Here is a 27,035-nt window from a genome sequence, read left to right as displayed (position 1 = left end):
CAGAGGTGGGACCAAGTCATTGTTTTACAAGTCACAAGTAAGTATCAAGTCTTAGCACTCAATTCCCAAGTCAAGTCCCAAGTCAAGTCCCAAGTCAAGACAGGCAAGACTTTGAGTTTCGAGTCCTAAGCAAGTCATAATACACTCAAACACCAAATGTAATACCATTTAATATTTTTAACGAGTAATAGTATACTACATTTACGCAAATCATGAATGCTTTATAAAATATATTTATTACTTTCCAAATAAACATATTTCCATGGAAACACATGGGTAGCCATGAGAAAGACCGCACCATAGCGATTGACTTTCGCAGTAGCATCAGCAGTAACATCAGGCAGGATTTAGGCTACAAACTGCCTAGCCAGTGGTAGCTCAATCTTGGGTGCAATGATCACGTTCCCGGACTGACTGACTGTGTGGAGGCTCATTGACTTAATGTTACTTAGCCTACATGCTATACAAGCAAAGTTATATATAGCTGTCGGCTATATTAGCCACGACTTACCGTTCTTTGTGCAGCTTCAAATGTCAAACCAAGTTGGAAGATGTTGCGTCTCCGTCTAATTTTCTTCCCACATGTTTTGCTAGTTGCAATCTGTTTTTTGTTGACTATAGTATAGTCTTCATATTCGAAAATAATAATTTGGGGTATCATCTTTCTAAGGGCTCCGACTGAATTCACCCACTGACATTCCTCTGCATTGCCACGCGCAAATATTTTTCAGCTGGCACAATTTGATTGGCTGCTGTCCGATTCAAACTGTAATCCGCTAAATAAAGAGTTGATGCGCTGCACACTTTTTTTAATAGCATCATTTTTTATATTTGGGCTTGGGGAGGGTATCAAGTCAGTTCAAGTCAAAGGGCTCAAGTCCAAGTTAAGTCATGAATCATTGGTGTTAAAGTCAAAGTCGAGTTGCAAATCATCATATTTGTGACTCGAGTCTGACTCGGGTCCAAGTCATGTGACTCGAGTCCACACCTCTGATTCCTGCGCCTGAATCTCTTCATTCCAACGTGACATAAACATGCTGTTGGAACTCAAGAAAAACAGTAAAATGTAATTAACCTACATTATATACAATGTTTAAGAAGGTATGCTATCTTATTGTTTGTTTCATGGGTTACAGTAAATATCACAACAATTATACATTTGGGAAAAAGGATTAAAACAATACAAATAGAACCATAATACAATTATACATTATTTCAAATAGAGAAAAATGACTTCAAATGGGGGCTGATCAACTCTAATTTGATTTGAAACACATTTAAATTGCAACAAACTTTACTGTAGAAAAATAGTTAAGTAAGAAATCCTTGTTCGAGAACTGCTCATAGGTTCAATATTCAATAGCGGAAGGCAGCTTGATGTACAAGTACACCTCCTGGACAGGACACTTAACCCAATCCATCTCCTTTATACTGAGTGCCAAGCAGAGAGGCATTCGTTCCCATTTTTAGAGTAATTGGTATGACTCGACCGGGGATCAAACCCTCAACCTTCTAATCTCACGGTGGACAACAAGCACAAGGCCACTGAGTTGGCTCACAGTTAAACAGTATGTCTAAACAAAAGGCTGAGATGCAAGAGATATGATACAAGAGAAGAATATAGAATCAATAAGGAAGTCTAAAATAACAATACAATCACAGATTAAGATTAAAGACAAAGCAAAAAAGGTAGATTTTTCGGCATGATTTAAAGACCTCAATGGTTTCTGGCCCTCTACCTCACAGGACAAGCCATTCCATAACAGTGGTGCTCTGATAGAGAACACTCCTAGAAGAACAAGCTTATTCTATGATACATTATAGTGTATCAAATGTCATGACTGTCTGAATACATTATATACATCTTAACAAGAGTTTCTTGACCAAACTACATCCATTCCTCTGCACATAAACAATGTTCAGTCCCAGTCTGAACACCTGACATCAGAGTACACACTCTCCTGTGGTGTCTCTCTCTTCTTTCTTCCTCTTTTGGTTTTCCTCTCAGAGAAATTCAATGCAGCATAGTTCAACGTAACTCCATCTTGATCCTGTGAATCATCATCATGTTTTTTTATTAATAAATGTAGTCATAATAATAATACTTGTCAGGTAACTGGAGTATCTAGTATCATATTAAACATCTTCTACAAACAGGCCAAAATTATAACAATTGCATTTATATACCTGATCACATTTGGTGGTTGTGTTGTCAAGTCCAATATGCTGTGCAACACTCACTGTTAACGTGAATAAAAACAGCATCAACATGACAAAAGTCAAGATTGGTAGAAGACAGAGGCACAATAGTTGGTGACAAGTATTGGGTATTCATCTTTAAATGTTTTAGGTGTTCATCTACAGTTTGTAATACCAAAGAACTCACCTTGATAATGTTCACAAATTGTCTTTGTATTTCTGGTGAAGATGAGGATAATGATTACAATCACACAGAAAACTGATGTCATTCCCAGTCCAATGACAACATGATCCAGAGATCTTTCTAAAGGGAAGGAAAAATGTAATAAATAGAGTCAATATATACCCTTATATTCAAATAAAACATTAAGAGAGATTTATATCACCCTTTATAATAGACTAAAATAGTAAGAGAGATATATAACAACCTTATATTAGACTAAAATAATAAGAGATATATACCACCCTTTATATTAGACAGAAATAGTAAGATAAATACATACCACCCTTTATATTAAAATAAAATAGTAAGAGATATATACCACCCTTTATATTAAAATAAAATAGTAAGATAGATATATACCACCCTTTATAATAGACTAAAATAGTAAGAGAGATATATAACAACCTTATATTAGACTAAAATAGTAAGAGATATATACCACCCTTTATATTAGACAGAAATAGTAAGATAAATACATACCACCCTTTATATTAAAATAAAATAGTAAGAGATATATACCACCCTTTATATTAAAATAAAATAGTAAGATAGATATATACCACCCTTTATAATAGACTAAAATAGTAAGAGAGATATATAACAACCTTATATTAGACTAAAATAGTAAGAGATATATACCACCCTTTATATTAGACTAAAATAGTAAGATAAATACATACCACCCTTTATATTAAAATAAAATAGTAAGAGATGTATACCACCCTTTATATTAAAATAAAATAGTAAGAGATATATACCACCCTTTATATTAAAATAAAATAGTAAGAGATATATACCACCCTTTATATTAATATAACATAGTAAGAAAGACATATACCAACCTTGTATAAAAAATAAAATAGTAAGAGATATATATATACCAACCTTATATTAACATAAAGAGTAAGAGACATATACCACCCATATATTAAAATAAAATAGTAAGTGAGAAATATATAGCACCCTCAAAATTAGTCTCCTCCATATCGACTATGGCGTCATGAGGTCGTCTAGGCATAGAGCTCTGTAAATATTGTACATATTTTCCTTATTTTAAAGTGTTTTCTTGTTGTATTTTTTTAAATTAATGTTTTGGTTTTGAATATTCTGCTATTTTCTTATTAATTATTTTTCCTTTATTTAGCAAGTCAGTTAAGGAGAAATTCTTATTTACAATGACGGCCTACCAAAAGATAACAAGGACTGAAATCCGTGTCTGGAGATGGCAGAAGAGGATCAGGGACTGTTCCTAACCACTGTTGATGTGTGGTGGCATTTGCAGCACTTTTCAGCAGCCATGGCATCACCCAGGTGGTTGCTACATTTTTTGTAATGGAGAACCAGTACCGACAGAAAGGAGCGGCTTCTATGGAGGAACTGAATGCAGGAGAAGCAGGTGTGGTGCTCCGATGAAGAGCCACTGGCCTGTTTGTCAGACTGTCTATGTCTCTCTCTTTCTGTACCATCGATGCCCCCTCTGCTCAAACTATACTGCCTTTCCAATCCAAACTGACTCAACTCCCGTTCCATCCTCCGCAGCTAACTATAGACATTCAATCTCCATCCCAATCATCTCAATTTAAATCTGTTGTGTTGAATATTTGTTTGATTACAAGCTAAATAACGTACTATTATTATTATTATCATATTAAATACATTGATTGACTGAAGCCACATATTGAAGGAGATATTTGAATAAATAGCTTGTGTTTAAAGTTAAGTTTAGCTATCAATAGCTTGTATTTTGTTTTTAGCATTTTTTGAATATACAGTATATAACATTATTTTCTGGTCAATGATGAGAATATTGTCATAGCAAAATGTACTTCAACCCCTGTGCTATATGCACCACTTAAATAGTCCTACTTTCTACACTACAACTCATAATATTCATTACCTACCAATATTTAGGTTAGTTCCATTGCCAAACAGGATCTCCCCACATGTGGCAACAGCACAGTAGTAAGTCCCAGCATCAGAGAGACTGAGATTGTTCTTGGAGAGGCTGTAGACACAGCTCTGTGTAGGAGAGGGAGTCTCAGGGCTCTTCTTACACTCATCACTCCTGTTCCCAGGGGTGTAAATTACTCCTGGATTGGATTCTCCTGATCCGGCTCTGAACCAGTACACACTGTTTTCTCCTGTACAGGTCTCAGAGAGTACTGTACACTGTAGAGTCACAGAGTCTTCTGGATGGACTGGGTCAGACACTGGCTGTTGCTCTACAGTCTGGTAGTGTGACCTTTTCTGACTGACACCTAATTGATGTTGTTTTCATGAAAGAAATGTCAGTGTCACGTGAATACACAATTATTGCTGTTTGGCTTTCTAGAATCATATATATGCAGCAACCTCAGCATCTGTAACGATGGATAACTTAACAAAACTGTTGTGATAAACATTGAGATAAATCATATTACTGAAATCAAGTTACCTTTTACAGCCAAAAATGTTCCATTTCTAAACTTCATCTCATACACTGATCCTATTCCACAGAAGTATGCTGCCTCATCTGATCTGCTGATATTGTTGATGATGAGAAGATATCCAACTTTTGCTTTCTCCATTGTGAAACGTATGTCATTAAACTCTCCATTAAGAACAAAATCAGCTGATTTTCTCTTTTCTACAGTTGCCACAACTTGGGGCATTTGACCAGCAGTTTGCTTGTACCAGTACAGCCATTGGAAATAATCAATTGTCTCTGAGAAGAAACATGGAAGAGATACAGACTCTCCGAGCTGAGCTGTGGTCAGTGGAATTTGCAGAGGAACTTCTTCAGAGTGAATCAGGACTACACAAAAATTGAAAGAAATCATTTTTTCAGCTATGTTATCCATTCATTCTGACAATTAGTTTAGAATATATATATCATATATATATATATACATTATAAATATTGTGATCCAATCTTTGCACTTGAATTTCCCACAAATATATTGCCATCTTAATTGCATCATATTGAATCTGAAGACATAACTTTTCAATCAGACATCATTATATGATCAGTTTTAAATGTTTCTCTCCAGTAAGACAGTACAGTATGGGACCGTTGGTTAAAAACTGGTACTTACAGATTTGACTGACTAACATCCAAACAAGGTTGATTCTGATCATCTTGATGTGTTGTAACAACAGTTGGTCTACAGTCCCCAAGTGAAATGACTAATGTAAAGAGAAATATAGGTTGGTTTCAATTCTAAGAATTACCTGATTGGTTGAAAAAAAAATAGTTCAACATTTCCTGTTCCATTCCCAACCAATAAGCAGTTAGTGTAATCAAAAGACCAGTGATATGTATCTGGGACTATAGTTCTATAATGCTTCTCTTACTGTAATCTGTTGGCTGAATGCTTTAGGCCTACTAATTGATACCATACTTATGTCATATACTTCTATTTGACCATAATGCCTTTTGCATGGTTTACTAGGCCTTCTTCTTAGCCCACCTATCTTAATTGCCTCTCCTCAGTAAGATCTTAGCATAATCTCTTATGTAAATTAACTTCTTTAAGTGACATTATTGCCTTAAAGAGATATTATTAAAAAAATATGAATTTATTTGATGGCATAAAAATTATTCTAATAAAATGGTTTTATCTATAATTTGACACACTGCCATGCAATCTCCATAGACAAACATTGGCAGCAGAATGGCTTTACTGAAGAGCTCAGTCACATTCAACGTGGCACTGTCATAGAATGCCACCTTTCCAACAAGTCAGTTCATCAAGTTTCCGCCCTGCTAGAGCTGCCCTGGTCAAGTGTAAGCGCTGTTATTGTGAAGTGGAAACATCTAGGAGCAACAATGGCTCAGCCTGCAAAGTGATAGGCTACACAAGGTCATAGAACGGGACTGCCGAATACTGAAAAGCATAGCGCGTAAAAATCGTTTGTCCTTGGTTGCAACACTCACCTCTGAGTTCCAAACTGCCTCTGGAAGCAAAGTCAGCACAAGAACTGTTCGACGGCAGCTTAATGCAATGGGTTTCCATGGCAGAGCAGCCACAAACAAGCCTAAGATCACCAAGCGCAATGCCATGCATCGGCTGGAGTGGTGTAAAGCTCGCCGCCATTGGACTCTAGAGCAGTGGAAACGCATTCTCTGGAGTGATGAATCGCGCTTTAACATCTGGCCGTCCAACGGACGAATCTGGGTTTGGCGGATGCCAGGAGAACGCTACCTGCCCCAATGCATAGTGCAAACTGTAAAGTTTGGTGGAGGAGAAATAATGGTCTTGGGCTGTTTTTCATGGTTCGGGCTAGGCCCCTTAGTTCCAGTGAAGGGAAATCTTAACATTACTGAGTACAATGACATTCCAGATGATTCTGTCCTTCAACTTTGTTTGGGGAAGTCCCTTTCCTGTTTCAGCATGACAATGCCCCCATGCACAAAGCGAGAACCATACAGAAATGCTTTGACTGACATAATTTTGTCCATGCTGTATGTGAAACAAAGTTCAGTCCCAGTTCGTTTACCTGACATCAGAGTACACAGTCTCCTGTGGTGTCTCTCTCTTCTTTCTTCCTCTTTTAGTTTTCTTCTCAGAGAAATGCAATGCAGGATAATTTAACAGAGATGTCTTTGGCACTTAAGGAATAGAGTACAGTAAATAATAACTCCATTGTGCACAACAACAGAAAAGTAAAATAATAACATGGTCAAGGGAAATGTGCATTCTGAGTCTAGGATTCAACTATTAGCACAGGGCGCTGGAACACCGACAATGCAGCTTTTTTGTCAGCTATAACACAGATCGAATGTCTATCAGATTGAACCCCGGTCTTAGTGACATATTTTTTCCTACTAGTTAATGACAAGCTATGGCTATGCAAAACCAATGTTTTAATCAAACAAAAAAACGTTTCTAAAGCCTTTACTTTGTAAACCCAATAACTAAACTGATGTTTTCAGCATGTTGACATTGTTCAAGAAAATATTTGAAGTTACATTACAGATTTCTGGACAATAAATAAGCTATTGAATATGAGGGTAATTTAACGTCTTAAAGCCCCACAACACTGCCGCAACATCTCATTGGTTACTGCTGTACTTTGTCATTTATTCACAAATATACACATATACACTAATATGAGTAACGGTATAGCTTCCGCCCCTCTCCTCGCCCCCAACCTGGGCTCGAACCAGGGATCCTCTGCACACATCAACAGTCACCCTCAAAGCATCTTTACCCATCGCTCCACAAAAGCCACAGCCCTTGCAGAGCAAGGCGAACCACTACTTCAAGGTCTCAAAGTGAGTGAGGTCACCGATTGAAACACTATTAGGGCGCACCACCGCTAACTAGCTAGCCATTTCACATCGGTTACATATGCACACTCATGTGTAACAGGTAATGTACCTCTTGTTTTCACACACTGGATAATACAGATGTTACATACCTGACCACTTGACTGCTCTGATGAGAGGTTATCATCATGGTGAATGTGCTGAGAGACACTTGTTGTATCAACAGATAGAAACCCAAGCATGAAAATGGAGACGGAATGTACAGTATAACATTCAACGCTGAATCAGAAAATGAGGTGAGACTTTACATTTAGATGATCATAGCTAACACATTTGAAATCAACAAATAGATATGTATCTCTAAAATGACTTACCTTTACAATGATCACATGTTTGTCTCTTGTTTTTGGTACAAGCAAGAATAAAAATGACAATCACACACACAGCCACTGCTGCTCCCAAGCTGAGGACAATGGGATCCACTGTGCTTCCTGGGATGAAAATACATTTAACATGTTTTTTTAATGTTTTATGTTAAGCTTGCATAGTTGATAACACAATTTATTTCGCTTTGACCCATTTAAACTAAATAATGGTATCTATAAAATATGCTTGAATGTTTGCTTTATCAATTTAATAAAAAGTTGTACCTTTAATGATGTTAAGTTTTGTTCCTTCACCAAACAGGATCTCCCCGCATGTAGACACAGCACAGTAGTAAGTCCCAGCATCAGAGAGACTGAGGTTGTTCTTGAAAAGGCTGTAGACACAGCTTTGTGTTGGAGAAGGAGTCTCTAGGCTCTTCTTACACCCATCTCTCCTGTTCCCAGGGGTGTAAATGACTCCTGGATGAGATTCTCCTGATCTGGCTCTGAACCAGTACACACTGTGTTCTCCTTTTACAGGTCTCAGAGAGTACTGTACACCGTTGAGTCACAGAAACTTCTGGTTGGACTGGGTCAGACACTGGCTGTTGCTCTACAGTCTGGTAGTGTGACCTTTTATGACTGACACCTAATTGGGGTTGTTTTTATGAAAGAAATGTCAGTGTCATGTGAATACACAATTATTGCAGTTTGGCTCTCTATAATCATATGTATGTAGCACCCTCAGCATCTATAACTATGGATAACTTAAAAAACAAAACTGTTGTGATAAACATTGAGATAAGAGTCTCCTGGATGGACTGGGTCAGACTCTGGCTGCTGGTCCACTGTCTTGTAGTCAGACTTCTAACCATTTCCTAAATGAATCAGAACATAATGAGCAATTATCAGACTTTCAAATAGTATAAGAGAAACATATTTGACTGCAATCTTTCCATAGGCTGAGAAATTACAAATGTACTTAGCAAATATTTTGTTTAATTACTGAACAAATTATTGTCCAATTAACATAACTTGTACATTTATATTAAAATGATTTTACCTTTCAAAGACAGATATGTGCCATCTCTAAATTCCACAGTCATCTGTCTTCCAATTGCACAATAGTGGTTTCATCTTCTGGGATCATCTTCATGATAGTAAGGCAAAACATCATCTGATCCAATTTTACATTGAAGTGTGAATTATTAAATCCAGAGTGAAACACAGGCTCTGTAAAATATTGCAGCATTGATGCGAAATGTTGTGGAATACGTCCCACAGTTTGCTTGTACCAGTGCATTTGCTCATCGTTGAATTCCTCTTCTGGGAAAACACATAGCAGGGTTACAGGATCACCAAGTTGAACAGTGGTCACAGGACTTAGCAGGTTAACATGGTCTACATCTAAATCAAATGGAAACAGAAACACAAGCATACTGTAGTTATCACACAGACAAGGACAAATGTTAAACAAGAGAAAACAGTAGTCTGTGAAAATCATTCCAGATGAAATACATTTATTTTGCTTTCTTTGTTTATTTGCACTGACTCAAGTTATAATTTCTTTTTAGATGGTATGTGGGTTGGTTTAACGTTCTAAATGTCAATTTATCCTACCCTTCAAGAAGCTTGAATTGTATTGAATTGCACAGCACCACAACAAAACAATTTTTAATATTCTACCAGTGATGAAATTGTACTTACACACTGCACTGAGAATAATCACAGCAACTCCTAATCTGACCATCATGGTATAATTTGGGGAGGTGGTGTTTGTTTGGTCGGTGCTTAAATGACAACCAAAGATCAAATATTAAATCTTGAAAACATACCTCATTGGCTGGAACATAGTGTTCAATACTTCCTGTAAAATTGTCCAACCCGTGACCCATTTCTTCGGTAAACCTGACAAGCCTGTTATGTCATAAGGTCCCCACCGTAGCTTACATGTTACTGTATACTATGGTGTCTCATATATAGTTTATTTTTAAGTGCCTAATTGTCCTATCCACATTACTTTTTGTTGTTGTATGGATACATTTGTATAGATTATGTAATGTTTTTTGGTGATGCCTGTACCATTTTTGACCGTGATTGTGTGGTTTAAAAATATCTGTATTTTGTATAATTGTATCATTGTGGTTTGAAACTTAAATACATTTGTCTAACTAACTATATCAATGAATTTCTTATTTTTTCTGTCTGTCTGCACAGTACATTTGCTGTATATTTCCAGCCTTTTAACTTGTCCTGTTTCATTGAATTGTTTTTGTCATGAAAACATCTGACTGAAAATGCACTTGTTTCCCTTGTCGGTGTTTTAACTACAACACTGTGAAGTCCTATATCGAAGTGGTTTGGGATCATTTAAGGTAGACTGGGTTGATTACTTGAAAGCTCTCAAGTGTCAGGCTAAACAGGCAGTAACCAGTGGACCGCTCAGGAACCCAACGTCTTAAAGGATACAAGCATGTACAAGCACTGCGCTACACCCACAACAACATCTGTTAAATATGTGTTTGTGACCTATCAAATTTGATTTGATTTGATATTTATTTTTTACAACCAAATGGCTATTTTTGATGTAAATGGCATGTTATAGAAGGGTCCAGACACCTTTTTGTCATTTCACATTTTTAGAAACTTACCCCAAATGGCAAATCACTTCCTCGTTATCGTGTAGTACGGAGGCCCTGAAAAAACATGAACAAAGGTTCCAAAAACACCCAAATATGTCATTTTAGAAACGTCAAAGCTCTCAGTATAGGGATGCAGGTCTTAAGATGTTGACCACATGAGATTGTGTAATTACAAACTTTATCCACAATGTTATATTCCCTTTTGTGTGACTCGAGACATTTCCCCTAACCAGCTGTTCCAGTGTCCATGTAACCAGATGCCATAAGTAGCTGCCAAAATAAAGGAAACACCAACCAAGTGTCTTAATAGGGCATTGGGCTTTCAACACACAATACAAGATGGCGTAGCAGTCGGATGTGTGTTTGTCTTATCCCGTGAAAATAGTCTGTTTTTCGTTTTTTCGTACAATTGAAGTCAGAAGTTTACAGACATTTAGGTTGGAGTCATTAAAACTCGTTTTTCAACCACTCCACAAATTTCTTGTTAACAAACTATAGTTTTGGCAAGTCGGTTAGGATATCTACTTTTTGCATGACACAAGTAATTTTTCCAACAATTGTTTACAGACAGATTACATACACTAAATTGACTGTGCCTTTAAACAGCTTGGAAAATTCCTGAAAATTATGTCATGCTTTTTGAAGATTCTGATAGGATAATTGACATCCTTTGAGTCAATTGGAGGTGTACTGTTTAAAGGCACAGTCAACTTAGTATATGTTAACCTCTGACCCGCTTGAATTATGATACAGTGAATTATAAGTGAAATAGTCTGTAAACAATTGTTGGAAAAAGGACTTGTGTCATGCACAATGTAAATGTCTTAATCAACTTGCCAAAACTATAATTTGTTAACAAGAAATGTATGGTGTGGTTGAAAAACAAGTTTTAATGACTCCAACCTAAGTGACTGTAAACTTCCGACTTTAACTGTATATATATAAAATATGAATATCATGGTGGACACCTAAGCCTTTGTATGCAATGCCCTGATACATTTAGTGCTCAAATCTCTGACAACTGAACAATGAGGTGGACACAAGGAATAGTGTTTTGTAATTTGTTATAAGCTGTTTTTAATTAAGGACACGTAAATGTGGCTTATTTGACCAACATCCCTCATTTATTGATGACGCTGGCTGTGCCAGGTTGGATCTGAATGCATATGGATGTCCATTAAATATCTCATATGGCATATTGTTTTTATGAAGATTGTCAAATATTCACATGAAAATCTGTCACTAATTGGATGGAAACCTAGCTAAAGACACCCTAAAGACTCTTGCAAGTGGGCTAGTCTAGTGTCACTTTGATTATGCCTGCACATCATGGTTCACCAGCAGCCACAAACATCTAAGGATTATGCTTCCAGACAAACAAACTTGTAATAATTGTACCTGAACTCCCCCCTCATCTGGAGGTGGAGCATTTTTTGTCTCTATCTCTGTAATGTGTCTGTTTCTATGTATTTGTAGATGTATTTACATATTTACATACAAAATAGGGACCACAATGGAAATAGGTCACCGACTTTATTGTGCAATACACAAAAAAATATGTATTTTCTTTACTGACAAATAAGATCAATCAATCAATCCAAATGTGCAGCAGACCAATTGATGTCACGCCCTGACCTTAGATATCTCTGTTTTCTATATATTTTGGTTAGGTCAGGGTGTGACAAGGGTGGGTCCTCTAGTGTTGTATGTCTAGTGTTGTATGTCTAGGGTTATGTATGTCTAGGGTTATGTATGTCTAGGGTTATGTATGTCTAGGGTTATGTATGTCTAGGGTTATGTATGTCTAGGGTTATGTATGTCTAGGGTTTTGTATGTCTAGGGTTTTGTATGTCTAGGGCTGTTTTGTTTCGGTGAGTTTCAGTTGATTAAAAATATAAAAATATAACTCTATTCACGCTGAGCATTTGTCTCATCCTCTTTGCGACGATCGTGACAATTCATGAATGGAAAGAGACTGAAACAAAACACCAAAAAGTTGGGGGGTGCTTTTTTATGACACTTTGAGTTGGACCAGCCCCTCCCCCCAATAAATGTATATCTGTCCCTTAGATAACCAACCACGTTGTTGGTGGAAAAATCTAACAGGAAGTGTAGCATGATTTAGTTTTCTCCAGCCTATCAGATAGGTCTGTGAGTATAGACTTGCCATTTTTGCATTTCATGGGCAGAGGACAACTGCACCAGACGTGTAAAAGCTACTCACCAAGATGATCAAAATTGGAGTGATTGTGTTACTTCTCAATTTGATGTGTAAGTGAAATTCCAAACTTTTTTCAATAATGAATGGCTAAATTCCTAGACCCTAGTTCTGGACTAAAACTATTCATAATGGAGATTGTGAAAAGCATTCTACATGGAGATTGTCTAGTCTGTGTCTGGGAAAGCAGTTGCTTATCATGTATTTCTAATATGTAGTTCATTAAACTAATCTGAAATGTTAAAGGAAACATGGTGCATATGGATAAAAACGGTGGACATGTTTCACCTCAAACACAATTGAAGGTGTTACAGAAAAAAATATTTACTGAAAAATATTTTCCCATTTAAGTTGATTGTTTCTTGTAAATGCATTGCATTATCACTTTATAACATAGGCAATAGTTGTATTTTAATTGGCACGGTTATAAAATGTGTTTTTGCAGATGTGACACAATGCAATGATGTTCGGTATCAAACTCAAGTTCGTCCTGGGGACCCAGTCACTCTATACTTGTTACGCTCGTCGAAATGATCGGACCAAGGTGCAGCGTGTAGGCGTACATTTTGTCTTTATTAAAAATTAACACCTAAAAACAACAAAAGGAAAACGAACGTAACGTTCGGTAGGTTACACAGAGCTGAACAAAAACAACATCCCACAAAACTAAGGTGGCAAAACAGGCTACAGCTGTCCGTGATTGAGAACCATACCCGGCCAAAACATAGGAATAAAAAACATAGTGTTTCCCACCCGAGTCACACCCTGACCAACCAAACATAGAGAAAAAAAGATCTCTACAGTCAGGGCGTGACAGACCCCGATCCACCTCTGGCTCCCCCCACTTTGGTGGCATCTCTGGTGCTGGGACCCTCGTCGCCAACCCCGGACTGGGGACCCTCTCCACGCGGGCCCTGGACTGGGGACCCTCGCTGCAGGCCCCGGACTGGGGACCCTCGCTGCGGGCCCCGGACTGGGGACCCTCGCTGCGGGCCCCGGACTGGGGACCCTCGCTGCGGGTCCCGGGCTGGGGACCCTCGCTGCAGGCCCCGGACTGGTGACCCCCGTTGCGGGCCCCTGACTGGAGACCGTCGCTGGAGCCTCCGGACTGGAGACTGTCGCTGCAGGCTCCGGACTGGAGACCGTCGCTGCAGGCTCCGGACTGACCCGTGGAGCAGGCACAAGATGAACTGGGCTGTGGGGGAGCACTGGAGATCTGGTGCTTATCCTTGGCACCACTCTTCCACGCTGAATGCCCACTTTAGACCGGCATGTAGATGTACCATATATTTTGCTTTATTACATTACAAAATGTACCATTGCATATTAAAACACATTTCACCAATAAAATATTGTTTCCATGTGAACCCAGTGCAGTCTATCAAAGTTGCATTAACAATGTCATAATAAAATCATGAAAAACCATCATAGCCCATACTGCTTCCTGGTGGTGATCTGGGCACCCTTTCCAACCATGTACATACTGTACGTCCAGGTGGTACCGTCCTCATTCAAGAACTTGACAACACTCCCTCTTACAATTCCTGCAAGATACCCACACTGCAGTTTCACTTATACCCTGTTCATACTGAAAAACTGAGCTTTACTGCACTGCCCTGGTTGTCTGGCAAGCATAAAGATGTAGGATCTTAATTGTTCACCTTTAAAAAATAAAAATAATTCACCTTTATTTAACCAGGTAGGCTAGTTGAGAAAAGGTTCTCATTTACAACTGCGACCTGGCCAAGATAAAGCAAAGCAGTGCGACACAAACAACAACACAGAGCTACACATGGAATAAACAAGAGTACAGTCAATAACACAATAGAAAAAAAAGAAAGTCTATGTACAGTGTGTGCAAATGGCGTGAGGAGGTAAGGCAATAAATAGGCCACAGTAGAGAATTAATTAACATTTAGTAAATTAACACTGGAGTGATAGATGTGCAGATAATGATGAAGTTGAAATACTGGTGTGCAAAAGAGCAGAAAAGAAAATAAAAACAATATGGGGATGAGGTAGGTAGATTCGATGGGCTATTTACAGATGGGCTATGTACAGGGTGAGTGATCGGTAAGCTGCTCAGATAGCTGATGTTTAAAGTTAGTGAGAGAAATATAAGTCTCCAGCTTCAGCAATTTTTGCAATTCATTCCAGTCATTGGCAGCAGAGAACTGGAAGGAAAGGCGGCCAAATGAGGTGTTGGCTTTGGGGATGACCAGAGAGATATACCTGTGCGCGTGCATCAGGTTGTTATCGTGACCAGTGAGCTGAGATAAGGCGGAGCTTTACCTAGCATAGACTTTTAGATGACCTGACGAATATGTAGCGAGGGCCAGCCGACGAGAGCATACAGGTCGCGGTGGTGGGTGGTATGTGGGGCTTTGGTGACAAAACGGATAGCACTGTGATAGACTGCATCCAGTTTGCTGAGTAGAGTATTGGAGGCTATTTTGTAAATGACATCGCCGAAGTCAAGGCTCAGTAGGATAGTCAGTTTTACGAGGGTATATTTGGCGGCGTGAGTGAAAGAAGCTTTGTTGCGAAATAGGAATCCGAGTCTAGATTTAATTTTGGATTGGAGATGTTTAATATTAGTCTGGAAGGAGAGTTTACAGTCTAGCCAGACACCTACTGTAGGTATTTGTAGTTGTCCATATATTGTCAGAACCGTCCAGAGTAGTGATGCTAGTCGGGCGGGCGGGTAGCGAACGGTTGAAAAGCATACATTTGGTTTTACTAACGTTTAAGAGCAGTTGGAGGCCATGGAAGGAGTGATGTATGGCATTGAAGCTCGTTTGGAGATTTGTTAACACAGTGTCCAAAGAAGGGCCAGATGTATGCAGAATGGTGTCGTCTGCATAGAGGTCGATCAGGGAATCACCAGCAGCAAAGAGCGACATCGTTGATATATACAGAGAAAAGAGTCGGCCCGAGAATTGAACCGTGTGGTACCCCCATAGAGACTGCCAGAGGTCCAGACAACAGGCCCTCCGATTTGACAGACTGAACACTGTCTGAGAAGTAGTTGGTGAACCAGGCGAGGCAGTTATTTGAGAAACTAGGGCTGTTGAGTCTGCCGATAAGAATACAGTGATTGACAAAGTTGAAAGACTTTGCCAGGTCGATGAAGACGGCTGCACAGTACTGTTTTTTATCGATGCCGGTTATTATATCGTTTAGTACCTTGAGCGTGGCTGAGGTTCACCCGCGACCAGCTCGGAAAACAGATTGGGTTTCGAAATGGTACGTTGGGATTCGAAATGGTCAGTGATCTGTTTATTAACTTGGCTTTAGAAGACTTTAGAAAGGCAGGGCAGGATGGATATAGGTCTATAACAGTTTGGGTCTAGAGTGTCACCCCCTTCGAAGAGGTGGATGACCGCGGCAGCTTTCCAATCTTTAGGGTTCTCGGAAGATACGAAAGAGAGGTTGAACAGACTTGTAATAGGGGTTGCAACAATTACGGGGGATCATTTTAGAAAGAGAGGGTCCAGATTGTCTAGCCCAGCTGATTTGTATGGGTCCAGGTTTTGCAACTCTTTCAGAACATCTGCTATCTGAAATTGGGTGAAGGAGTAGCTGGGGAGGCTTGGGCAAGTAGCTGCGAGGGGTGCGGAGCTGTTGGCCGGGGTTGGGGTAGCCTTGCAGTCGGATGCCAAGCAGTTGCCATACCAAGCAGTGATGCAGCCAGTCAAGATGTTCTCAATGGTGCAGCTGTAGAACATTTTGAAGATCTGAGAGCCCATGACAAATCTTTTCAGTCTCCTGCTAAGTAAGAGACGTTGTCTCTTACATTTGCATTTCCATTTCTATTTATTAGGGATCCCCATAAGCTGCAGCCAAGACAGCAGCTACACTTCCTGGGGTCCAAACACACCAAAGCACCCACATTACATATAAAACAAAAGATGAAACAGTGAACTATGTTTGTACTATGTGAGCTAAAGATAAAACAGTACATCATATAACATCCCTACACCACCACATATCCACAGCCAAAATGTTCAATACCACCATACAACATTATCACAATGTGTGAGTATGCATGTGTCTGTACCTTTGTGTGTGTCTCTTCACAGTCGACATTGTTCCATAAGGTGTATTTTTACCAGTTTTTTAAATCTGATTCTACTGCTTGCATCAGATACCTGATGTGGAATAGAGTTCCATGTAGTCATGGATCTATGTAGTAATGTGGGCCTCCCATAGTCTGTTCTGGACTTGGGGACTGTGAAGAGACCTCTGTGGGGTATGCATGAGTGTCCGAGCTGTGTGGTAGTATTTTAAACAGACAGCTTGGTACATTCAGCTTGTCAACATCTCTTATAAAAACAAGTAATGATGTAACATATACAGTTGGCATTGCTGCTATGATTGTAGTTGTCCTTGATGTCCTTTGTTCATTTTTCTTTTTTGCATTGTTGTGTGCTGTTTTCTTCTGTCTTTTTCTTCTTTCTCTTTAGTTCATTCTCTTGGTTGTTGGTGCATGGGGGGAGTTCTTGGGGAATGGAATTAATTGTATTTTTTTCTCGGGGGAAGACTGTGGGAGGGGTCTCGAATGGTTCAGGGACAGCTATTGGGGAACTGTGGGGGGTTCTTGGAGGGTTCAGGTTCAAACATTTTTGGCCTGGTGGGTGATCTGTCAACGTGCCCTTGAGCAGGGCATTGAACCTGGATGCTTCTGTGTGTAGCTCTGAATGGGAGTCTTCACTGAGAGGCTTCACTGCAAGTATATTGTATGTTTTGGAAATTAAATTTAAAAGATATGATAATTTTTAAAAAGTAATAATGAAGTCAATCTCTCTTCCACTTTGAGCCATGAGAGATTGGCATGCATGTAATTAATGTTAGCTCTCCGTGTACTTTTAAGGGCCAGCCGTGCTGCCATGTGCTGAGCCAACTGCAATTTTTCCAAATCCCTCCTTGTGGCACCTGACCACACAACTGAACAGCAGTCTAAGTGTGTCAAAAATAGGGCCTGTAGGACCTGTCTTGTTGATAGTGTTGTTAAGAAGGCAGAGAAGCGCTTTATTATGGACAGACTTCTCTCCATCTTAACTACTGTTATATCAGTATGTTTTGACCATGACAGTTTACAATCCAGGGTTACTCCAAGCAGTTTAGCCACCTCAACTTGCTCAATTTCCACATTATTCATTACGAGACATAGTTGAGGTTTAGGGTTTAGTGAATTATTAGTCCCAAATACAATGCTTTTAGTTTTTGAAATATTTAAGACTAACTTATTCCTTGCCACCCATTCTGAAACTAACTGCAGCTCTTTGTTAAGTGTTGCAGTCATTTCATTCGCTGTAGTAGCTGACGTGTATAGTGTTGAGTCATCCGCATGCATAGGCACACTGGCTTTACTCATAGCCAGTGGAATTTTGTTAGTAAAGATTGAAAAAAGTAAGTGACCTAAATAGCTACCCTGGGGAATTCCTGATTCTACCTGGAATATGTTTGGGAGGCTTCCATTAAAGAACACCCTCTGTGTTCTGTTAGACAAGTAACTATTTATCCACATTGTAGCAGGGGGTGTCACGCCATAACACACAACTGGTGTTAACCCAATATGAAACACAACTGGTATTATTAACCCAACGTGAAACACAACTGGTATTAACCCAATGTGAAACACAACTGGTATTAACCCAACATGAAACACAACTGGTATATTAATCCAATATGAAACACAACTGGTATATTAACCCAATATGAAACACAACTGGTATTAACCCAATATGAAACACAACTGGTATTATTAACCCAACGTGAAACACAACTGGTATATTAACCCAATATGAAACACAACTGGTATATTAACCCAATATGAAACACAACTGGTATTAACCCAATATGAAACACAACTGGTATTAAACCAATATGTATAAAAGAGGTTAAAAGAAGGGTATATATTGGTATATTTATCAAAACATATAATAACTATATATATTTTGTGAATTTAAAAAATAAATAACCAACTAGGTCAAAACACTAAAGCCCCGACTTTAATTCACAGAGTCTCAATCCCGAACTAGCCTCAACTCAAGCCCCTCCCCTCAGAGTAGGGGAATGGAAAAGGGTTACAGTATAGAAAGAATCCATACTGATAGTCAGTTACAAACGGAGTGAGAGAGTCCTGACCCACCCCTAAATGAAGATAGCAAAGTGTTATTAATGTCATAGCCTTTAGCTCCGCCCATCAAGGGGAGGAGGTACCAGTAATGCTTCAAACTAGTGTAGCAAAAAATAGACTTGTCAATCTGCCGTACAGAGAGATTGTTCTCAGGTTTTATCTGAATATGAATACTTAATTTGTATGGGCAATAAAAAACAGCTGTAACGGTTTTCCGTATGAGAAGGAGAGTCGGACCAAAATGCAGCGTGTCGATTGCGATCCATGTTTTAATAAACAAACGTAAAACACGAATCAATACAAACACTACAAAATAAAGAACATAATGAACGTAACGAAAACCTAAACAGCCTATCTGGTGAAAACACATAGACAGGAACAATCACCCACAAACACACAGTGAAACCCAGGCTACCTAAATATGGTTCCCAATCAGAGACAATAACGAACACCTGCCTCTGATTGAGAACCATATCAGGCCGAACATAGAACTGGACAAACTAGACATGTAACATAGAATGCCCACTCAGATCACACCCTGACCAACCAAAACATAGAAATATACAAAGTAAACTATGGTCAGGGTGTGACAGTACCCCCCCCCCCCCCAAGGTGCGGACTCCGGCCGCAAAACCTGAACCTATAGGGGAGGGTCTGGGTGGGCATCTGTCCGCGGTGGCGGCTCTGGCGCTGGACGTGGACCCCACTCCATAATAGTCTTGGTCCACCTCCTTAGCGTCCCTAGATAGGTGACCCTCCTTAATGACAGCTCGGGACAGAGGGTCAGCTCGAGACAGAAGGACAGCTCGGGACAGAGGTAGCTCGGGACTGATGGGTAGCTCAGCACTGAGAGGAAGCTCAGCACTGAGAGGAAGCTCAGCACTGAGAGGAAGCTCAGGCAGGTAGTTGGATCCGGCAGATCCTGGCTGGCTGGCGGTTCTGGCAGATCCTGGCTGACTGGCGGATCTGGAAGATCCTGGCTGACTGGCGGATCTGGAAGATCCTGGCTGACTGGCGGATCTGGAAGAGTCTGGTCGACTGGCGGATCTGGAAGAGTCTGGTCGACTGGCAGATCTGGAAGAGTCTGGTCGACTGGCAGATCTGGAAGAGTCTGGTAGACTGGCAGATCTGGAAGAGTCTGGTAGACTGGCAGATCTGGAAGAGTCTGGTTGTCTGGCAGATCTGGAAGAGTCTGGTTGACTGGTAGATCTGGAAGAGTCTGGTTGATTGACAGCTCTGGCTGCTCCATGCTGACTGGCTGCTCCATGCTGACTGGCAGCTCTGGCTGCTCCATGCTGACTGGCTGCTCCATGCTGACTGGCAGCTCTGGCTGCTCCATGCTGACTGGCTGCTCTGGCTGCTCCATGCTGACTGGCTGCTCCATGCTGACTGGCTGCTCCATGCTGACTGGCAGCTCTGGCTGCTCCATGCTGACTGGCTGCTCCATGCTGACTGGCTGCTCCATGCTGACTGGCAGCTCTGGCTGCTCCATGCTGACTGGCTGCTCCATGCTGACTGGCAGCTCTGGCTGCTCCATGCTGACTGGCTGCTCTGGCTGCTCCATGCTGACTGGCGGCCCTGGCTGCTCCATGCTGACTGGCGGCCCTGGCTGCTCCATACTGACTGGCGGCCCTGGCTGCTCCATGCTAACTGGCAGCTCTGGCGGCTCCTTGCAGACTGGCAGCTCTGGCGGCTCCTTGCAGACTGGCAGCTTTGGCGGCATCCTGCAGACAGGCAGCTCTGGCGGCTCCTTGCAGACTGGCAGCTCCTTGCAGACTGGCAGCTCTATGCAGACTGGCAGCTTCTTGCAGACTGGCAGCTTCTTGCAGACTGGCAGCTCCTTGCAAACTGGCAGCTCCTTGCAAACTGGCAGCTCTATGCAGCCTGGCAGCTCAATGCAGACTGGCAGCTCAATGCAGACTGGCAGCTCCTTGCAGACTGGCAGCTCCTTGCAGACTGGCAGCTCCTTGCAGACTGGCAGCTCTATGCAGACTGGCAGTTCTGAACAGGCGGGAGACTCCGGCAGCGCTGAAGAGAAGGAAAGCTCTGACAGCGCTAAACAGGCGGGAGACTCCGACAGCGCTGAAGAGGAGGGAGGCTCTGGCAGCGCTGGACAGGCGAGGCGCACTGTAGGCCTGATGCGTGGTGCTGGCACTGGTGGTACTGGGCCGAGGACACGCACAGGAAGCCTGGTGCGGGGAGCTGCTACCGGAGGGCTGGGGTGTGGAGGTGGTACTGGAAAAACCGGACCGTGCAGGCGCACTGGAGCTCTTGAGCACCGAGCCTGCCCAACCTTACCTGGTTGAATGCTCACGGTCGCCCTGCCAGTGCGGCGAGGTGGAATAGCCCGCACTGGGCTATGCAGGCGAACCGGAGACACCGAGCGCAAGGCTGGTGCCATGTAAGCCGGCCCAAGGAGACGCACTGGGGACCAGCTGCGTAGAGCCGGCTTCATGGCATTAGGCTCGACGCTCAATCTAGCCCGGCCGACACGCGGAGCTGGAATATACCGCACCGGGCTATGCACCCGCACTGGAGACACCGTGCGCACCACTGCATAACACGGTGCCTGTCCGGTCTCTCTAGCCCCCGGTAAGCACAGGGAGTCTGCCCAGGTTTCCTACCTGGCGTAGCCATACTCCCTGTTAGCCCCCCCCCCAATAAATTTTTGGGACTGCCTCTCAGGCTTCCATCCGCTACGTCGTGCTGCCTCCTCATATCTGCGCCTCTCAGCTTTCGCCGCCTCCAGTTCTTCCTTGGGGCGGCGATATTCTCCAGGCTGAGCCCAGGGTCCTTTACCGTCCAGTTCCTCCTCCCATGTCCATTTCTCCAGGTGGTGCAGCCTCTCCCACTGCAGCTGCTCCTGCTGCTGCTGCCTCTGTTCCTTCTCCTGCTGCACCTTGGTGCGGCTACACTCCCCTGGTTTAGCCCAGGGTCCTCTCCCGTCGAGGATTTCCTCCCATGTCCAGAAATCCTTACTATGTATCTCCTCTTTTCGCTGCTGTTGCTGCCTGTTGACACGCTGCTTGGTCCGTTGGTGGTGGGTGATTCTGTAACGGTTTTCCGTATGAGAAGGAGAGTCGGACCAAAATGCAGCGTGTCAATTGCGATCCATGTTTTAATAAACAAACGTAAAACACGAATCAATACAAACACTACAAAATAAAGAACATAATGAACGTAACGAAAACCTAAACAGCCTATCTGGTGAAAACACATAGACAGGAACAATCACCCACAAACACACAGTGAAACCCAGGCTACCTAAATATGGTTCCCAATCAGAGACAATAACGAACACCTGCCTCTGATTGAGAACCATATCAGGCCGAACATAGAACTGGACAAACTAGACATGTAACATAGAATGCCCACTCAGATCACACCCTGACCAACCAAAACATAGAAATATACAAAGTAAACTATGGTCAGGGTGTGACAACAGCTAAAACATAAAATGGTTCATTGTAGTCAGTAGTCAGCAGTTTTGTTACTAGCTATCGTTAAACTCTTCTGCTGTAGTTCAAGATATGCCTAGTACTTATCTGGTAATACACACAGGTAGCTTACAATATTGATTAAAATGTGAAAAAGTTGTTTAAATAAAGAGTTTGTATCTGAGGCCACAAAGACAACATCACATGCAGTGTTTCCACAGGAGGCTGCTGAGGGGAGGATGGCTAATAATAATGGCTGGAACGGAGTGAGTGGAATGGCATCAAACCCCTGGAAACCTGGAACCATGTGTTTGATGTATTTGATACCATTCCAGTCATTCTACCTCAGCCATTACCACGAGCCCGTCGTCCACAATGAAGTTGCCACCAACCTCCTGTGGTAGTATGCCCTGTATATAACTAGGTGGTACCATATATCCTGTGTATACATTAACTAGTTGTTACCGTATGTCCTGTATATACAGTACCAGTCAAAAATTTGGACACACCTACTCATTCCAAGGATTTTCTTTATTTTTACTATTTTATACATTGTAGAATAGTAGTGAAGACATCAAAACTATGAAATAACACATATGGAATCACGTAGTTACCAAAAAGGTGTTAAACAAATCAAAATATATTTTATTTGAGATTCTTCAAAGTGGCCACCCTTTGCCATGATGGCAGCTTTGCACAATGTTAATTTGTAGAGGTAAGGGGCTGCTGTTAGTGACCAGCTTTGTGTGTGACGATAATCACCCTGTAATTTTCCACTCGACCGATTGAGAGAGTGAGACCCACACAGGATGACTGACCTGCAGTTGAGGTCGCACTTAAAAGAACAGCCAGACACATGTGCATTGACAAGACATACCCTCCACCCTGAGCCTGCACATTTGAGAAGGTGTTATTCAAACATTTACAGCACTCCTTTCATTAAAGTTATTTAGGTTCTTTATTAAGTAATGTGCCAACATAACCCTGATATAAATAAGTAAAAAAACACTGCTATTTGATATGACGTTTAAGAGCAGCAGATCTATTACCCAGGCCTGCTTGACCTCCCCACTAAAGACCATCAGATCTATTACCCAGGCCTGTTTGACCTCCCCACTAGAGTCCAGCAGATATTCCCCAGGCCTGTTTGACCTTCACACTAGTCCATCAGATCTATTACCCAGGCCTGTTTGACCTCCTCACTAAAGACCATCAGATCTATTACCCAGGCCTGTTTGACCTCCTCACTAAAGACCATCAGATCTATTACCCAGGCCTGTTTGACCTCCCCACTAAAGACCATCAGATCTATTACCCAGGTCTGTTTAACCTCCCCTCTAGAGATCAGCAGACCTAATAATAATTTTTGTATTCTTTTTTTATTTAACCTTTGTTTAACTAGGAAGGTCAGAACAAATTATTTTTTACAATGACGGTCTACCCTGGCCAAACCCTAACCCCGACGATGATGGGCCAATTATGCACCACCCTATAGTTAGTCCTATATGACTATAGTTAGTCCTATATGACTATAGTTAGTCCTATATGACTATAGGTAGCCCTATATGATTAGAGTAAGCCCTATGTGACTAGCGTTAGCCCTATATGACTAGAGTTAGCCCTATATGACTAGAGTAAGCCCTATGTGACTAGCGTTAGCCCTATGTGACTAGAGTTAGCCTTATATGACTAGAGTTAGCACTGTATGACTATAATTAGCCATATATGACTATAGTTAGACCTATATGACTAGACTTAGCCCTGTATGACTATAGTTAGCCCTATACGACAATATTTAACCCTATACGACTATAGTTAGCCCTATACGACTGTAGTTAGCCCTATACGACTGTAGTTATCCCTATACGATTAGAGTTAGTCCCTATATGACTATAGTTAGTCCCTATATGACTATAGTTAGTCCCTATATGACCATAGTTAGTTCCTATATGACTAGAGTAGCCCTAAAAAAACTAGAAAACAGGAACAAATCGAGAGATAGGAAAAGAGAGAAAAACGCTGGTAGGCTTGAAGAAACAAAACTAACTGGCAACAGAGAAACCGTGAACACAGGTATAAATACACAGGGGATAATGGGGAAGATGGGCGACACCTGGAGAGAGGTGGAGACAATCACAAAGACTGGTGAAACCGATCATGGTGTGACAGTATGGGAGCAAGTGATGGAGTATGCAGGATGGAAATAAGTGTCTCTCTGTGTGTGTACCCATGTGCTGGTATTTTTGTGTAAGTAGGTACACATTGATATGAGTGAGACTGATCATGCATGTGCGTGTCCCTGTATGTTTGCTGTTGGTGTGTAGACCTGTGTGTTTGTGTGTAAGCATGTGTGCGTGTCAAGCATGTTCCAAGGTTGTATGTTTTGTTTCAAGTGTAAATATGCAGTTTAAACAGTAGCAAAGGGGTCACACCATCACTGAGGGGTATCCTACAAAGCAGGTTTGAGGAGTTAGCGAGGTAACTTTGGTCAACTCTGAGTTCATCTCAGGATAGCCAGTCAAATGCAATTGCTCACCTTTCATCCAGGAAAATTTCTAACGCAACGAATCCTTCACAACTAACTTGCTCGGGGTCAGTCTAACTCACGGTGAACAACACTTACCCTGTATGCAATGACTGAGCTGCGAGTTGAGGATCAATGAAATCAGATTCCCTCCCTCTTGCAAAGATTTCGTCATCATCCCCTTCATTTGAGGAAGACAACTAATTAAATATTTTATAATGACATTTCTAATCTAAGTCATTTAATCGGATTACTTTCAGTCACCTTTGGATTACTTTTCCCTTTAGGAGGCTTTGAGAAGAAGACAAAACGGATCCATCAAACGCACTTAGTGTGTCATCATATTGGTCTCTGATTTGTGGTCAGACTCGCTCAGTTGGAACACATGTTAACTTTTTTCAATGCTGAATTGAATGTCATTGAGAAAACAGAAAGGTGTAATTAATTTTTCGCAAGCCTCTGAATATTTATGAATTTAAAAGTAATCCAAGAAGTGATCATATTGTTTTTAAAAGTATCTGTAATCTGATTACAATATTTTTGGTTGTAACATAACTGATTACATTTACCCGTTTTGACATGTAATCAGTTACTCCCCAACCCTGTACAGAAGAGAACATGAACATGACTCATGTGGACTGTATGACCAAGCATCTGTAATGATCTGTAGGGCTTTGTAACATTTCCTTTGTTATTTATCTAAATAAAAGAATGTTTGCATTTGTACGAATGTGTGTATACCTGCATATGTGTGTTTGTGCGTGCATGCATGTGTTCATCAACAGTCATAAGGACCAGTCAATATGAGTCAAACCTTGCTGGCCATTTCAATATACTTTTGCTCTTTTGTTTTGCAGCAGTGTTGCTGGCATGTTTTGCACGCCCACGCTTGTCAAGTGGTGAGCCGGTTCACAGTGGTTTAGCTCGTAGGTTGTGGCGGTCCATCTCTGCACTTTGAACAGACCTCTGAGCTGTTTACTCACTACAGGACTGTCTTCACTGCCTGTCTGTGTAGCCACAAGATGCACAGCTATGTTATGGCTGTGAGAGACTTTGACAAACAAGCTAATTTTAGCAAAGTTGTTAACTTGAGAGTTGTAGGGCCAGCTTCACAGACATTGAATAAAGCTTGGAGTGAGCCTTGTTCTCACTTAGTACATATCAAACTTTTACCCTCAACAAGTCTTGATCTAATGTAAGTATGTTTTTTCATGAAGGCATACTTTTACTGACAGTTAGTAAAAGTCCTCTAGGAGTCCATCTAAAACATGTTGTTAATGCAGTGTTCAATGCAACATATGAAAAACTGGTCATGAGGTTCCTATACATACCTGTTCGTTGATGTTTATGACATTGTCATGACATGTCTTACACTCAAGATGTGCTTTCAACTGATGTCTGCATTATGCTTGTCCTACATATGGAACATTTACACAGGGAGGCTGTTACAGAAACACTGAACACTGAAAAAAACCCCTCAGCTTCAGCTGCTTGGCCAGGATGACATGTCTGCTAAGGGAGTGTGATTGGGTTAATCAGTAACTCTCTGAGACTCACCACGTTGATGTGACCTATTTTCAGACAGAGCTGTTTCTATGGCTTACCGGATGTATTGTATCCCTGTACAACAAAACTCTTTTCAAAGTGCCAATCCTTGTGCGTCCAAAATTGCACCCTATTCAATTATTGTTGGATAGTGTTATAACATACAGGATTTTTGATGTCTTCAATTATTTCTGGCTTGTCGTTCATCTTCAGGTAGAAAAGATTGAAGCACAGAGAGAAGAGGCTTTTTAGATGATCATGGTGATATTGATGATTATGAGGATGAGGATCATGATGGTGACATTTGTTGTTGATTTCACGTTGAATTCACAGTTCGTTGACAGCTCAACCAAATGTAAATCAAAACTACTCGTTGAACTGACCCAGTGGGTGAACCTGAATGTCTTTGTTGAGCCCCAATAAATCCCCCAACAAGTTCCAAAAGTCTTGCTGCTACTCTGCAGAATATGTGAATGATATGCAGTTGTT

General features: G+C 41.1%; 1 protein-coding gene and 1 pseudogene across 1 annotated transcript; both read right to left on the bottom strand.

Moving 5' to 3' along the window:
• Window positions 1-1,919: 1,919 nt before the first annotated feature.
• On the bottom strand, window positions 1,920-5,539 carry LOC139365846 (uncharacterized). Its single transcript, XM_071102907.1, has 6 exons — window positions 5,497-5,539; window positions 4,843-5,216; window positions 4,324-4,651; window positions 2,387-2,503; window positions 2,188-2,240; window positions 1,920-2,051 (listed from the first exon to the last, which is right to left on the bottom strand). Exons 1-6 carry the CDS (start codon window positions 5,537-5,539, stop codon window positions 1,920-1,922), a joined length of 1,047 nt encoding a protein of 348 aa, XP_070959008.1.
• Window positions 5,540-6,882: 1,343 nt separating this feature from the next.
• LOC139365845 (uncharacterized) lies at window positions 6,883-14,374 on the bottom strand (annotated as a pseudogene).
• Between the last annotated feature and the right edge of the window lie 12,661 nt (window positions 14,375-27,035).

This window comes from Oncorhynchus clarkii, chromosome 14 (genome assembly GCF_045791955.1).
Source record: "Oncorhynchus clarkii lewisi isolate Uvic-CL-2024 chromosome 14, UVic_Ocla_1.0, whole genome shotgun sequence".
NCBI lineage: Eukaryota > Metazoa > Chordata > Actinopteri > Salmoniformes > Salmonidae > Oncorhynchus > Oncorhynchus clarkii.
This window is presented reverse-complemented; position numbering and strand designations above follow the sequence as displayed.

Bases quoted from the DNA above. Each gene is read 5' to 3' on its own strand.
- LOC139365846 (XM_071102907.1), bottom strand. From the start codon at position 5,539: ATGATCAGAATCAACCTTGTTTGGATGTTAGTCAGTCAAATCT. The intron at 4,652-4,842 runs GTAATATGATTT...TCACACTACCAG, and splicing joins TAAAAGGTAACTTGATTTCA to ACTGTAGAGCAACAGCCAGT. The intron at 2,241-2,386 runs GTGAGTTCTTTG...TCACGTTAACAG, and splicing joins AATTTGTGAACATTATCAAG to TGAGTGTTGCACAGCATATT.